This window comes from Rana temporaria, chromosome 3 (genome assembly GCF_905171775.1).
Source record: "Rana temporaria chromosome 3, aRanTem1.1, whole genome shotgun sequence".
Lineage (NCBI taxonomy): Eukaryota > Metazoa > Chordata > Amphibia > Anura > Ranidae > Rana > Rana temporaria.
The window spans coordinates 376760731-376775516 of NC_053491.1; the positions used below are offsets into that span (position 1 = coordinate 376760731).

At 43.4% G+C, this 14786-nt stretch overlaps 1 protein-coding gene across 6 annotated transcripts in view; it reads left to right on the forward strand.

Moving 5' to 3' along the window:
• ITPR2 (inositol 1,4,5-trisphosphate receptor type 2) overlaps nucleotides 1–14786 on the forward strand; it is a 499601-nt gene that overhangs the window by 244512 nt on the left and 240303 nt on the right. For all 6 annotated transcript variants that reach the window (XM_040345602.1, XM_040345605.1, XM_040345603.1 and 3 more), the window contains 4 exons: nucleotides 4970–5135; nucleotides 9578–9754; nucleotides 14368–14457; nucleotides 14550–14675. In XM_040345602.1, the coding sequence (XP_040201536.1) occupies nucleotides 4970–5135; nucleotides 9578–9754; nucleotides 14368–14457; nucleotides 14550–14675 (559 nt within the window). The remainder of the gene's footprint in view (nucleotides 1–4969; nucleotides 5136–9577; nucleotides 9755–14367; nucleotides 14458–14549; nucleotides 14676–14786) is intronic.

Genomic DNA, 14786 nt, shown 5'->3' on the forward strand with positions numbered 1-14786 from the left:
TCTCTCTCTCCTCACTGGCCACGGAGGCAGCAGTAGGAGCCAATGGCCAACTGTCAATCACAGCCTGTGAGAGGAGAGTGCGGCTCCTGATCAAGCCCACACAAGTTCCCCCAATAGCAAGCGACTTACTATGGGATTACTCAGTAGGGGGGAAGAGCCAGAAGCACAGATGGGGACCTAAAAAGAGGAGGATCGGGTGCCCACACAAGTACACCAATAGAAAGCGGCTTGCTATGGGATCATTTGGTGGTGGGGGGGGGGGAGCAGAAGCACAGATGGGGACCTAAGAAAAGGTGGATCGGGGGCCCACACAAGTGCCCCCGTAGAAAACGGCTTGCTATGGGAACAATCAGTGGGGGTGGGGGGTGAACCAGATGCGCCAGTGGGGGACCTGGGAAGAGGAGGATCGGGGCTGTTCTGTGCAAAACCATTACACAGAGCAGGTAGGTATAACAAGCTTTCTATTTAAACAAGACAGCGGCCACTGGCTGGATGATCAGGATTGTTTTATGTTGCAGCTCTGTTTTGGTACCAAGGATTAATTCTGTAAGGACAATACTTATTTTTAATAAAGTGGTTCTCATTTACACGCTACACTATGAGGTTTGGTTTCCTTCTTTGTCTTCCTGTTCTATAAGTGGAATCTGGCTGGAGTTTGGAGCTCTCCGTCATTTTGCTGTTTAGGGAATTTAATCCCACAAGTGCTTATGGCTACTCAATAAATAGAGTGTCATGGAATTCTGGTAAGAAGCATGTGTTTTTTGTTCTTTGCAAGCCCTGAAAGCTGAGTGTTGCACTGCACAGTGTTGTGTGTTTGAGGACTTTGTATATTCACTGAGATTGATCACAGATTGTTGTGTATGACCTGCTAAGTATTGGTCATTCACAATATTGTCAAAAGTATTGGGACACCTGCCTTTACATGGACATGAACTTTAATGGCATCCAAGTCTTAGTCTGTAGGGTTCAAAATTCAGTCCACCCCAAACTCACCCATCCATGTCTTTACGGACCTTGCTTTGTGCACTGGTGCACAGTCATGTTGTAACAGGAAGAGGCCATCCCCAAACTGTTTCCACAAAGAGCATATCATTTTCCAAAATGTCTTGGTATGCTGATGCCTTAAGAGTTCCCTTCACTGGAACTAAGGGGCCAAGCCCAACCACTGAAAAACAACCTCTCACCATAATCCCTCCTCCACCAAATTATTTGGATCAGTGCACAAAGCAAAGTCCATTAGGACATAAATGAGTGAGTTTGGAATGCAGGAACTTGACTGGCTTGCACAGAGTCCTGACCTCAATCCAATAGAACACCTTTGTGATGATTTAGAGTGAAGATAGTGAGCCAGGCCTTCTTGTCGACATCAGTGCCTGACCTCACAAATGCGCTTCTGGAAGAATGGTCAAACATTCCCATAGACACACTCCTAAACCTTGTAGACAGCCTTCCCAGAAGAGTTGAAGCTGTTATAGCTGCAAAGGGTGGGCCAACTCAATATTGTACCTTACGGACTAAAACTGGGATGCCATTAAAGTGCGTGTGTAAAGGCAGGTGTTCCAATACTTGTACAATATAGTGTATGTGTTCAGAGTCACATATTGTTTGTGTGTGAGGCACAGTAGCATTATTTGTAGGGCTGTGACTGATTAAAATTTTTGTGTTCGATTAATCGTTTTTTTTTTTTAATCGATTAATCGACTAATTTCGATTAATTAACGCACATACAGATACAACTACTTTTAGCTGATCTCCTTGCATTGCAACTCTGCATTAGCCACTGGTAAATGTGGTGTGGGCAGTATGGGGGCAGATGTGTATATTCTTGCAGTATGGGGGCAGATGTGTATATTACAGCATGGGGGCAGATGCTGTAATATACACATCTGCCCCCATGCTGTAATGTACACATCTGACCCCATGCTGTAATATACACATCTGCCCCCATACTGCAAGAATATACACATCTGCCCCCATACTGCAAGAATATACACATCTGCCCCCCATACTGCCCCCACCACATTTACCAGTGGCTAATGCAGAGTTGCAATGCAAGGAGATCAGCTAAAATTAGTTGTGTGGCAGATGTGTACATTACAGCATGGGGGCAGATGTGTACATTACAGCATGGGGGCAGATGTGTACATTACAGCATGGGGCAGATGTGTACATTACAGCATGGGGGCAGATGTGTACATTACAGCATGGGGGCAGATGTGTACATTACAGCATCAGGGCAGATGTGTACATTACAGCATCTGCCTCCATGCTGTAATATACACATCTGCCCCCATGCTTTAATATACACATCTGCCTCCCATACTGCAAGAATATACACATCTGCCCCCATGTGTACATTACAGCATGGGGGCAGATGTGTATATTCTTGCAGTATGGGGGCAGATGTGTATATTACAGCATGGGGGCAGATGTGTACATTACAGCATGGGGGCAGATGTGTACATTACAGCATCTGCCCCCATGCTTTAATATACACATCTGTCCCCATACTCCAGGAATATATACATCTGCCCCATAATGTTACCACACACAGATGGTTGTCCTTTCTTACCTGACTATCAGGCAGGCAGACCCATCTGCAGAGTAGCCGATGGACACACGTGCGCAAGGGAAGAAGATACAAGCAGGCGGGCAGGTGATGATGACGTCAGCGCGCCGCGGCTCCGGAGCTAGGCCGAAGCTGCGGCCTTTCCTATGGGCGAGACCGCGGAGCTCACTCCGCGGATCGTCATCGATCAAAATAATTTTAATCGACCAAAGAAATTAACGATTAATCGACCAATTAATCGTTAATTTCCGCAGCCCTAATTATTTGGACATTTGTATTCACTTATATGGTTGGTTTAAATGTTTAACTAGTTGTTTTATTTGTGTATTTTTAAGGAAATTCTTACTGTACGCTACATATGTTTGTTTTTATTTTTAGCGCTACACTTTTTGGATTTTATATGTGCTTGAATTCTGTATCAGGAATCTTAGTACTAGCTGCTTGTGTTTTTTGCACAGTGCGGAATTTTTTATCTATTTCAATTTATTATTTTATTCTTACATTGTTCCTGAAACATCTTTCCTTCCCGTAACTTCAACTCACAGAACTACATTTCCCAAGAGCCTTTTCACTACACACAGTGTGTGGGCAGGCTCTTAGAAATAAAAAAAAATGCTGGTAAAGAAATCAATAAAATCATCTGCAGATAGACAGATGGTCGGGGAGTTCTGTAGTCCAGATTATGATTTTGCCTTAGCAAAGGCAGTGTTGTTAGCCAACAACAGGAAGTTAGGAGCGCTCTGGATTTCTGGTAGATTAGCAGGTATTTTTCTGCAAGGTAGATTTGATTTAAATGGTAAAAAGGCTCGATTTAAATCATAGGGCCAGATCCACGTACATGCGCCTATCTTTAGGCGGGCGTAGCGTATCTCAGAAACGATACGCCGCCGTAACTTAGATAGGTGAGTACTGTATTCACAAGGAAGTTACGCCTTTAGTTACGGCGGCGTAGCGTATTTTGGGCAGCGTAAGCCCGCCTAATTTAAAAGAGGCTGGTTGGGGGCGTGTTCTATGCTAACTAATCGTGACCCCACGTATTTGACGTTTTTTACGAACGGTGCATGCGTCGTCCGTGAAAGAATCCCAGTGCACATGCTCCAAATTACGCCGCAAATCGTCAATGCTTTAGACGTGAATGTAACTTACGCACAGCCCTATTCGCCCTATTCGCGAACGACTTACGCAAACGACGGAAAACGTACAAAAATTTGACGGTCAATACTTAACAATGCATACGCCTCATATAGCAGGGGTAACTTTACGCCGGAAAAAGCCTCACGTAAACGACGTAAAGAAATGCGCCGTGCGTACGTACATTTGTGAATCAGCGTATCGACCTAATTTGCATATTCCTTGCGTAAATCAACGGAAGCGCCACCTAGCGGCCAGCGTAAATATACAACTAAGATACAACGGCGTAAGAGGTTTACGCCAGTCGGATCTTAGCTAAATTCCGGTGTATCTTGTTATACAAGACATAAATATGTCTGAATACAGAAAAAAGATACGCCGGAGCATCCTAGAAATTACGCGGCGTATCAATAGATACGCCAGCGTAACTTCTTTGTGGATCTGGCCCATAATTTTTAAAGAGCAACTATCACCCCTGTCCGCAGCGGCTCCTCCTCTGACCCAATGTTGACTCACCGACCATCCCATTCACTTGAATGGGATGGTTGGTGATGCTGCAGTGACACAACAAGGTGAGGGACGTGCCGGCAGCAGGTGAATGGATGCCTGCCCGAAATGACTGGTGCTCTTCAAATGTAAGGACTCATTCTTGCTGGTAGTTAGAAATTAAGGTTTCCTATTTAGAATAATAAGCTGTCAAGTTAGTAAAACAGTGTTATCAGAACTGATTTAATCATACAGTTTGTAGTGTACATAGATTTGCAAAACAATGGGATAAAGGAACATTCCTTAACTTTGTTTTATCTCGTGGTTACTGTGAAATTGTGTGAATGCATCAATGCAGTGCATATTATCTCAGCTTGCAGAGTTTGGATTCATTGAATGATTTACCAAAAATGTAAATATAGCAGAAAATGCAGCCTCATGATACATAACTAAGCTCCATTTCATGCTAAATAAACTAAAAATAATAAAATAATAAATAAGAATAATAAATATTAATAATAAATAATAATTAATAAGAATAAATAATAAAATAAATATTAATGTATCTTAAATAGAAAACTTTCTTTAGATACATATAAAAAAAATTCTAATTTTTTTTAATCATTGATTTTTATCCACCCTGTTTTTCTGTACTTGCATGCAATTAGGCAAAGCATGGATAACTGTGTGTATGTTGCAGAGATGTACTGAATACATTTTATATTTCGCCTAGATCTTCAGCTTAATGCTAGTTTCTGATATTCTTTCTAATATTATTTCTAGCAAAGAGAAGAATCCTGTGGAATTGGACGATGAAGGTGGCAGGACCTTCCTGCGGGTTCTCATTCACCTAATCATGCATGACTATCCGCCGTTGCTCTCTGGGGCTCTCCAACTGCTCTTCAAGCATTTTAGCCAGAGGGCAGAGGTACTGCAGGCCTTCAAACAGGTATGAAGGTCGCCTGATCAATATCACACTTCTGTTCTGATTGCACCACTTATCCAACTCATCATGGCTTTTCTAGACAATGTATGTTAAAGCTAAAGTTTAATCTGCTTCTTTTTTGCCTACCCTCAACAGCATGATATTTATTATATTAGATAAATCCTTTTCATTTTCATTACACTCCAATTTAGACCAAATATTCCTATCACTGGGTCTGTGTGCTTCTCTGTGTTCAATGCAGGCAGATCATGGCTGGTGTGACTGGTTGTACATAGCTTCCTGAAAACATCACAGCAGCTTCCTTCAGCACTACTCTCAGGGGCCCTTGATGCAAGTAGCGGACTGGCTCCTGGGAGGACTTTTGCAAATATTAAAATGATTTGATGGGCTGATATGCGTCAGAAGGAGAGGGCATTTCTAGGCAGACTATGGCCCAGATTCTGAAAGGACTTACGACGGCGTAGCGCCATGTACGCCGTCGTAAGTCCGAATCCAAACCGTCGTATCTATGCGCCTGATTCTTAGAATCAGTTACGCATAGATTCCTATTACATCCGACCAGCGTAAGTCTCTTACGCTGTCGGATCATAACTGCATATTTACGCTGGCCGCTAGGGGCGTGTATGCTGATTTACGCTTAGGCCTAGTACACACGAGAGGATCCTCTCGAGGATTTCCACGGATTTGGATCCGATGGAGTGTACTCACCATCGGATCGAAATCCGCGCCGAAATCCCATCGCGATGACGTGTCGCCGCGATGATGACGCGGCGACGTGCGCAACGCTGTAATATAAGGAATTCCACGCATGCGTCGAATCATTACGACGCATGCGGGGGATCCCTTCGGACGGATTGATCCGGTGAGTCTGTACAGACCAGCGGATCAATCCGTTGGGATGGATTCAAGCGGATAGATTTGAAAGCATGTCTTCAAATTTATATCCGCTTGAAATCCATCCCAGGGGATAAAAATCCGCGGAAACAGATCCGCTGGATTGTACACACCAGGGGATCTATTCCAGCGGATGGATCCTCTCGTGTGTACGGGGCCTTAGAAATATGTAAATCAGCTATATACGCGAATTCACGAACGTACGCCCGGCCGACGCAGTACAGATACGCCGTTTACGTTAGGCTTTTCCCGGCGTAAAGTTGCCCCTGCTATATGAGGCGCAGCCAATGTTAAGTATGGCCGTCGTTCCCGCAATGAAATTTGAAAAGTTTACGTTGTTTGCGTAAGTCGTCCGTGAATGGGGCTGGACGTCATTTATGTACACGTCGAAACCAATACGTCCTTGCGGCGTACTTTGACGCAATGCACACTGCGTCGTAAGTGCAAAACGTCAATCACGTTGGGTCACAGAACATTAACATAAAACACGCCCCCCTGTTCCACATTTGAATTAGGCGGGCTTACGCCGGCCGATTTACGCTACGCCACCGCAATTTACGGAGCAAGTGCTTTGAGAATTCAGCACTTTCCCGTCTAAGTTGCGGAGGCGTAACGTAAATCAGATACGTTACGCCCGCACAAAGATACGCGATCGTACGTGAATCTGGCCCTATATTTGCAGACCAGCCTTGATTGAAAATACTGAAATCCAATGAATGGAAGAGGTGGGCCAGGGACCGTCAGACTTTGGGGATAAAGCTAAATGATGCTGGACGTCCTGTGGTTTCCGTCCAACTTGCTTCAGCTTTTAACCGCTTAAAGACCGCCCACGCCATATATACATCGGCAAAATGGCATGGACAGGCATTATCACGTACCTGTACGTGGCCCTTTAAATGCCTACTGTGTGGCCCTGCCACCTTCCCTGATCGTCTCATGGAGGTATAGAGCTGGGAGATGCTTGTGTAAACAAGCATCTCCTTGCTCTGCCTAGTGAGAATGACACTGATCTCGGCTCCGTGTACTCGGAGCGGAGATCAGTGTCATGTGATATAGAGCCCACCCCCTACAGTTAGAAACACAATGCAGGGAACACTTAACCTACAGCGCCACCTAGTGGTTAACCCCTTCACTGCCAGTGTGATTTTCACAGTAACCAGTGCTTTTTTATAGCACTGATCGCTGTGAAAATTGCAATGGTCCCAAAAATGTGTCAAACGTGTCCGATGTGTCCGCCATAATGTCGCAGTCACGAAAAAAAATCACTGATCAGTTTGGATCCCGTGGATTAGTTACTTGACCGGTGATCCCCGTACGGCTCCGAGTTAAGGAGCCTTTGAGTGGCGGAAATCGGAGCTTGGGGTCTCCCCCCCCCCCCCCCCTTCCCCTCCTACCTCTTTTCTCTCTATTTTCCTCTCAACTTTGTATTCTCTTGGTTTTCTAAGGAGTTTGACAAGTACTATCTGAGTTGAAAGACAGAGGTACCCAGTGTTCTCGCTGATATAAACAAGTGTCAGGTAATCTGCAATTGCTACAATGTCTGTATAGTTCACTTTGGTTAATTCTAAAGGGAAAATGCTGACAAAAAACATTGAAATGACAGTCAAAACAAAAGGGATAACTATCCTCATAATTTGTTAGCATGCCCTAATTGTATTACCAATAACCCATAATGTATTGGAAATGCTAAGGTCATTGTAATTGTATTGCTACTTTGTACTTCGGATCTTTATTGTTTACAAAATCAATAAAAACGATTGTAAAGAAAAAAATATCACTGATCGCTGCCATTACTAGTAAAAAAAAAAGAATTAATAAAAATGCCATAAAACTATCCCCTATTTTATAAACGCTATAACTTTTGCGCAAACCAATCAATAAACGCTTATTGTGTTTTGTTTTTTTTTAACCAAAAAAATGTAGAAGAATACGTATCGGCCTAAACTGAGGAAAAATAATGTTTTTGTATATATTTCTGGGGGATTTTTATTATAGCAAAAAGTAAAAAATATTGAATTTTTTTCAAATTTGTCGCTCTATTTTTGTTTATAGTGCAAAAAATAGGTGATCAAATACCATCAAAAGAAAGCTATATTTGTGGAGAAAAAAAGGACGTAAATTTTGTTTGGGAGCCATGTAGAAGGGGAGGCGACCCGATTTTCCTTTAGTGTGGTTTCACTTTATGTTAAAGGGGTTGTAAAGGTAAAAAAAAAAAATCCCTAAATAGCTTCCTTTACCTTAGTGCAGTCCTCCTTCACTTACCTCATCCTTCCATTTTGCTTTTAAATGTCCTTATTTCTTCTGAGAAGCAAGGATGAGGTAAGTGAAGGAGGACTGCACTAAGGTAAAGGAACTATTTAGTGGGAAAAAAATATCTTTACAACCCCTTTAATGCACACTGTGGCTAAGCAATTTCAGTACAGGAGAGGAGATTGCCCAGCTGTGCAAAAATGACCAGAGTTCAGCTTTAAGGGCCAGATTCACAAAAGGGATACGCAGGCGTATCTGCTGATACGCCATCGTATCCCTGTTTCTATCTATGCGGCTGATTCATAGAATCAGTTACGCATAGATAGCCCTAAGATCCGACAGGTGTAATTGTTTTACACTGTCGGATCTTAGGATGCAGTACCGCGGCCGCCGCTGGGGGGAGTTCTCGTCGTAAACCAGCGTCGGGTATGCAAATTAGCACTTACGGAGATCCACAAAGCTTTTTCCCTTCGTTAAGTCGCCGTAAGTGTTAGTTTGCCGTCGCAAAGATAGGGTACCTTTTACAAAGTGTAAAGTTAGTACACCATGTAAAAGTGTACCCGTCTTTCCCGCGTCGCTGTCAAATTTAAAAAAAAAATTCCCGGCGCAGCTCTTTTTTTCCCGACGCAACTTTTTTTTACCCGTCGCGATTCACAAAACCTTGAATTGGCCCGCCTTGCGCCGGCCGGATTTAGGATACACCGCCGCAAATTTCCAGGTAAGTGCTTTGTGGATCGGGCACTAACTTGGAAAAATTGCGGCGGTGTAACTTAAATCGGAAAAGTTAAGTTGCGCCCAGGCTACGTGAATCTGGCCCTAAGTGCCTACACATCAGTTTTGGTTGGCTGTATGATGGCCACATCAACATCTGCATTGGCTGTTAAGACTGCAGGAGATCCACATATAATAACAGATGCTGCTGAATGAGATCTTGTATTTAGATTTCTTTTTGTTTCCATTCTCAGGAGTGTATTCCTTACAATAGTGCTAATGACAGTGCCTGTCGTGCAGGCCTTCCATCTCATATAAAGTCCCAATGTCATTAATAATGTCACAACGTCACAACTTTATGTCTGGACCCATTTAGGGTTGCATTAAGTTGATATTGCACTTGGTATTATGGGTAAAAAGGCCTTTAGCAACTGGCTGGCTGTCCTGTATAATAACTACATCCCTGCCTTTATTGGCTATTAGGCTGGACAACGTCCACAGATTATATTACACGGTTCTGAGCATTCCTACAGGCAGAGTGAGATCTTGTATCTTCACATTATCCAAATAATATTTCTTCTTCCGTTCAGGTTCAGCTGCTGGTGTCAAATCAGGATGTCGACAACTACAAGCAGATCAAGGCCGACCTGGACCAATTACGGCTGACGGTGGAGAAGTCTGAACTTTGGGTTGAAAAGAGCAATAGTTACGAGAACGAGGAACTGGGAGACGGGCAGGCCAAGGATGGCAAAGAGCAGATTAATGAGGTGAATTAAGCGCTGAGCTGCTTGGCTTCTATTTCATTTACTGGCTGATTAAACAAAGGTCTGTAAATGGCAGAGACAAGATCTCTGCACCCCCAACACGTACAATTAAAAGTGCAGGAAACTGACAAGCGGTGAGAACAGGAGCAGGTCAGTAACTTATTGTGAAGGTTTCAACAAACCTCCAAGATCTTTTATTGCTACCTTTTTTTTTGTTTAAAACCTTGAAGTCCCGCAGTCATCAAAGACTAGGGGCCAGATTCACCAAAGAGATACAACGGCGTATCAGCAGATACGCCGTCGTATCTCTGTTTCTATCTATGCGACTGATTCATAGAATCAGTTACGCATAGATATCCCTAAGATCCGACAGGTGTAATTGTTTTACACGGTCGGATCTTAGGATGCAGTACCGCGGCCGCCGCTGGGGGGAGTTCGCGTCGTAAACCAGCGTCGGGTATGCACATTAGGAGTTACGGCGATTCCCGACGGATTTTCGCGTTCCCTACGTCGCTGCGAGTCTAGTTTCCCGTCGCAAAGTTAGTCGTCGTTTGACCTGCCCTAACTTTACTCAGCAATCGTATTGCTGTTTAAAGTATGGCCGTCGTTCCCGCGTCGAAATTTAAAATTTAACGTCGTTTGCGTAACACGTCCGGGAATACGGAAGTACGCTACGCGCGTCGCCGTTCGAAAAAATGACGTCACGGCGCGCAAAGCACGACGGGAATTGCGAAACTGAGCATGCGCAGTAGGTCCGGCGCGGGAGCGCGCCTAATTTAAATGGCACATGCCCATTTGAATTGGCCCGCCTTGCGCCGGAGGCTGCCAGCGTAGTTTTCATCGCAAGTGCTTTGTGAATCAGGCAATTGCGATGAAAACTTGCGGCGGTGTAACGTATCTACAATACGTTACGCCGCCGCAGTTCTATGTGAATCTGGCCCTAGATGCTTAGACCAAATTTGGCCTACATCAATTAAAGGGGTTGTAAAGGTTTGTTTTTTATTTTCTAAATAGGTTCCTTTAAGTTAGTGCATTGTTGGTTCACTTACCTTTTCCTTCGATTTCCCTTCTAAATGTTTTTTTTTCCATTGTCTGAATTTCTCACTTCCTGTTTCTCCTCAGTAAGCTTGCCCCCATCATCTGAGTCGTTCTGGCTGTGGTTTAGTCAGCTAGAACAGCTTACTGAGGAGGAACAGGAAGTGAGAAATTCAGACAAAGAAAACAGAGAAAAAAACATTTAGAAGGGAAATCGAAGGGAATGGTAAGTGAACCAACAATGCACTAGCTTAAAGGAACCCATTTAGAAAATAAAAAACAAACCTTTACAACCCCTTTAACTTGCCAATTGGCATGTGCTGGTTAATGTCAATAGTACATTTCATCAGGAAGGAATCCCCCCCCCCCCCCCCGTTGGAACAAATTGGACCATGATTTATAAATGTTTTCCTTCCTCTGATCAATTGTGGGTAGAGGGTTCTGTTTAGGGAGGTTTTCAGGTACTGGTGGAACTCAATGGATTTTTTTTATTTTTTTACTATGTTACTAGATTACCACACTTTTATTTGGTATACTGTAAGTTTGTTTTCATATGTAGCAGTAAAACACAATCTAAAATTGTTACAAGACTCTAATGCCGCGTACACACTGTCGTTTTTTGTGATAAAAAAAATGTCATTTTTTCTCATGAAAAAAAACAACGTTTTTCAAACTTCATTTTAAAAAACGACGTTGCCTACACACCATCGTTTTTTTCAAAATGCTCTAGCAAAGCGCGGTTACGTTCAGCACGTACGGCGGCACTCTGTTCCATTCAAGCTCGCTTCATAACTTGCTTCTGAGCATGCGCGGGTTTAAAAACGTTGTTTTAAACGTCGTTTTAGCTACACACAGTGATTTTTTATGACACAAAAAACAACGTTTTGAAAAACGACCGAAAATATTGAAGCATGCTTCAATTTTTTTTGGGTCGTTTTTCAGAAGACATAAAACGACTTTTTCCCCACACACGGTAATTTTAAATGACGTTTTTAAAAATGTCGTTTTTTTTCATCACAAAAAACGACCGTGTGTACGCGGCATTAGAACCAAATCATCTACTTACTCAGTGCACTGTTACGTGAAAAGTGGACATGCCTGAAGCCCTGTACACACGGGCGAGAATCCAGTCGAATAAAAACCATTGGTTTTCTCGACGGGATTCCTGGCTAGATTTTCTTGCCAAGCCCTGTGTACAGACACACAAAGGACTGCCATTCTTTTGAATAGCAAGAACGCGGTGACGTCATCGACCACGACGAGCATGCGCTCGTCACATTCGATGCCGTCGCCGCCATCTTGCTTCACCCTACCTATGCCTTGGAAGCTACCGCGCATGTTTCGAGGTCTCATCGAGCATATGCGGATTTCTATGGAGGCAGGTAAGCATATACACGCTCGGGTTTCTCGGCAGGAAAACACTGCCGAAAATCCAGACGAGAAAATTGAGACTCCCCGACGAGAAAATAGAGAGCAGGTTCTCTATTTTTCTCGTCGAGATTCTCGGCTGTTTTCTCTACGAAAAACCATACACACAAACGTTTTTTTCGGCAAAAAGCTCTGCCAGCAGTTTTCTTGCTGTTTCTTGATAAAAAAAACGTGCATGTGTACAAGGCCTAACTCTAGGGAAATGACTCGCAGATAGTCAGAATTTGCACAGGATTTTCAGGGAACACTCAAGCTCTGCAAGGTAAGGGCTTGTATTTTATGGATCTTAATTGACAGCATTGGCAACTTTTTTGTTAAGTTGTCCCTGATAACGCACAAACAGCCATACATAGTGATGGGGGAGGGGTAATTTTGACCCATGAATGCCCGAGTTAAATCTCAGGTAATGTTTTTTTAGACAAAAAAGTATCCAACAAACTACATCAAGGTATGTTCATTAGTAATATCACACAACAGGAGGAGACAACGTGGAAAAATGTCACAAAAATTTATTGCAGATTTGTCAATGTGCAAGGGTATAAAAACTAAATACAAATCACCTGGAGGCAGTCAGTAGAGGGGTTTGAATCAAGAGCACCCAGCCACACTGGGCAGGGGGCCCTGGAATAAATCTCAGGTAATATTTATACCATCACATCAGTAAATACTGACATGGTGTTAATTAGGTCAGTGTTAAAATGTTCATTTAAAAAGTAAGGCCCAGATTCTCAATGGCGCTACGACGGCGCAACACCATTTGCGCCGTCGTAACTCCTCATCTGGGCCCGGGTATCTATGCGACTGATTCCTAGAATCAGTCGCATAGATACCCATTAGATCTGACAGGCGTAAGGCTCTTACGCTGTCAGATCTTAAAAGCAATTTTTTTTCCCGCCGCTAGGTGTCGCATCGTCGTTTTCCCCGTCGTCTATGCAAATGAGGTAATTACGCGAGATTCCCGAACATACGCGCGGTCGACGCTGAGAATTTACGTTGTTTCCGTAGCGTACGCGACGCGTAAGGTTGCCCCTGTTATTAGGAGGGGCAACCAATGTTAAGTATGGCCGTCGTTCCCGCGTCGAATTTAAAAAAAATTACGTCGTTTGCGTAAGACGTCCGGTAATGGAGCTGGACGCCATTTACGTAAACGTCTAAGCAAATGACGTCGGGGCGACGTCATTTAGCGCAATGCACGTCGGGTAATTTACCCGACGGAGCATGCGCAGTATGCTCGGCGCGGGAGCGCGCCTAATTTAAATGGTGCCCTCCCCATTTGAATTGGGCGGGCTTGCGCCGAGCGCTTTTACGATACACCGCCGCAAGTTTACAGGTAAGTGTTCTGAGAATCAGGCACTGACGCTGTAAACCTGCGGCGGTGTAACGTAAAGCACATACGTTACTCTGCCCAGGAGCAACGTAATTGTTTGAGAATCTGGGCCTAAATGTTAAGCGCCCAGAGGCGATTCAGTTCGCATGTGTTGCGCTATATAAGTTTCTCACTCACTCACTCACTGCAATAAGAGCTTCAGCCTATCAGAACAGTGTTGACATCTGTGCACTAAAATCAAATAACTCACATTGGGGGTTATTTACAAAAGGCAAATCCACTTTGCACTACAAGTGCAAAGTGCACTTGAAATTGCACTGAAAGGGCAGTCGCTGTAAATCTGAGGGGTAGATCTGAAATGAAGGGAAGCTCTGCTGATTTTATCATCCAATCATGTGCAAGCTAAGATGCTGTTTCTTTTTCTCCTTGCATGTCCCCCTCGGATCTACAGCGACTGCACTTCCAAGTGCACTTTCAGTGCAATTTCAAGTGCACTTTGCACTTGTAGTACAAAGTGGATTTGCCTTTAGTAAAAGATTTAGTAAGTTGATTAGATTAGGGAATTAACCAGACAGTGCATTATTTTATATATACCGTAGTTATTTTATTATACAGTATATTTACAGCGCTGCGAAAATTTACGGCACTATATAAGTACCTGTAATCAATAAATAATAAATCATAAAGCATTTTTATGTTCCCAGGACACCTATAATTCTTTGGAATTAGACATTGTCTCCCGTTTGCATTTCAAGGCTTCATCTTTGAGTTTTTCTACTATACCTAGAATTTACACTTCTTTATGACGTGCTGTGTTTCATTCCAGGACACAAGTATTCTGGGCCCTGTTGAAGACGGAACCAAGAAGCCTCAGATTGACAGCAACAAAGCCAACAACTACAAGATTGTCAAAGAGGTACTATACTCATTTTTATGATTATTAGCATTGCGTTTTTGAAATGGGATAAAGATGTTTATTACCAGTAACATTCCATATTGACATTGCAGATCCTGATCCGGCTAAGCAAGCTGTGTTCACAGAGTAAGAAGGGCCGCAGCCAGCAGCAGAGGCTTCTGAAGAATATGGGAGCACATTCTGTGGTCCTAGATCTTCTGCAGATTCCATATGAAAAGGTAGGTACTTCATCAAGCAGATGCTGTCACTGCCAAAACTTTTACCTCAATATTTTTGGGGTAAAAGTGGGATTTTCCAGGGACACACATACTTGGTAGAAACACTGTATT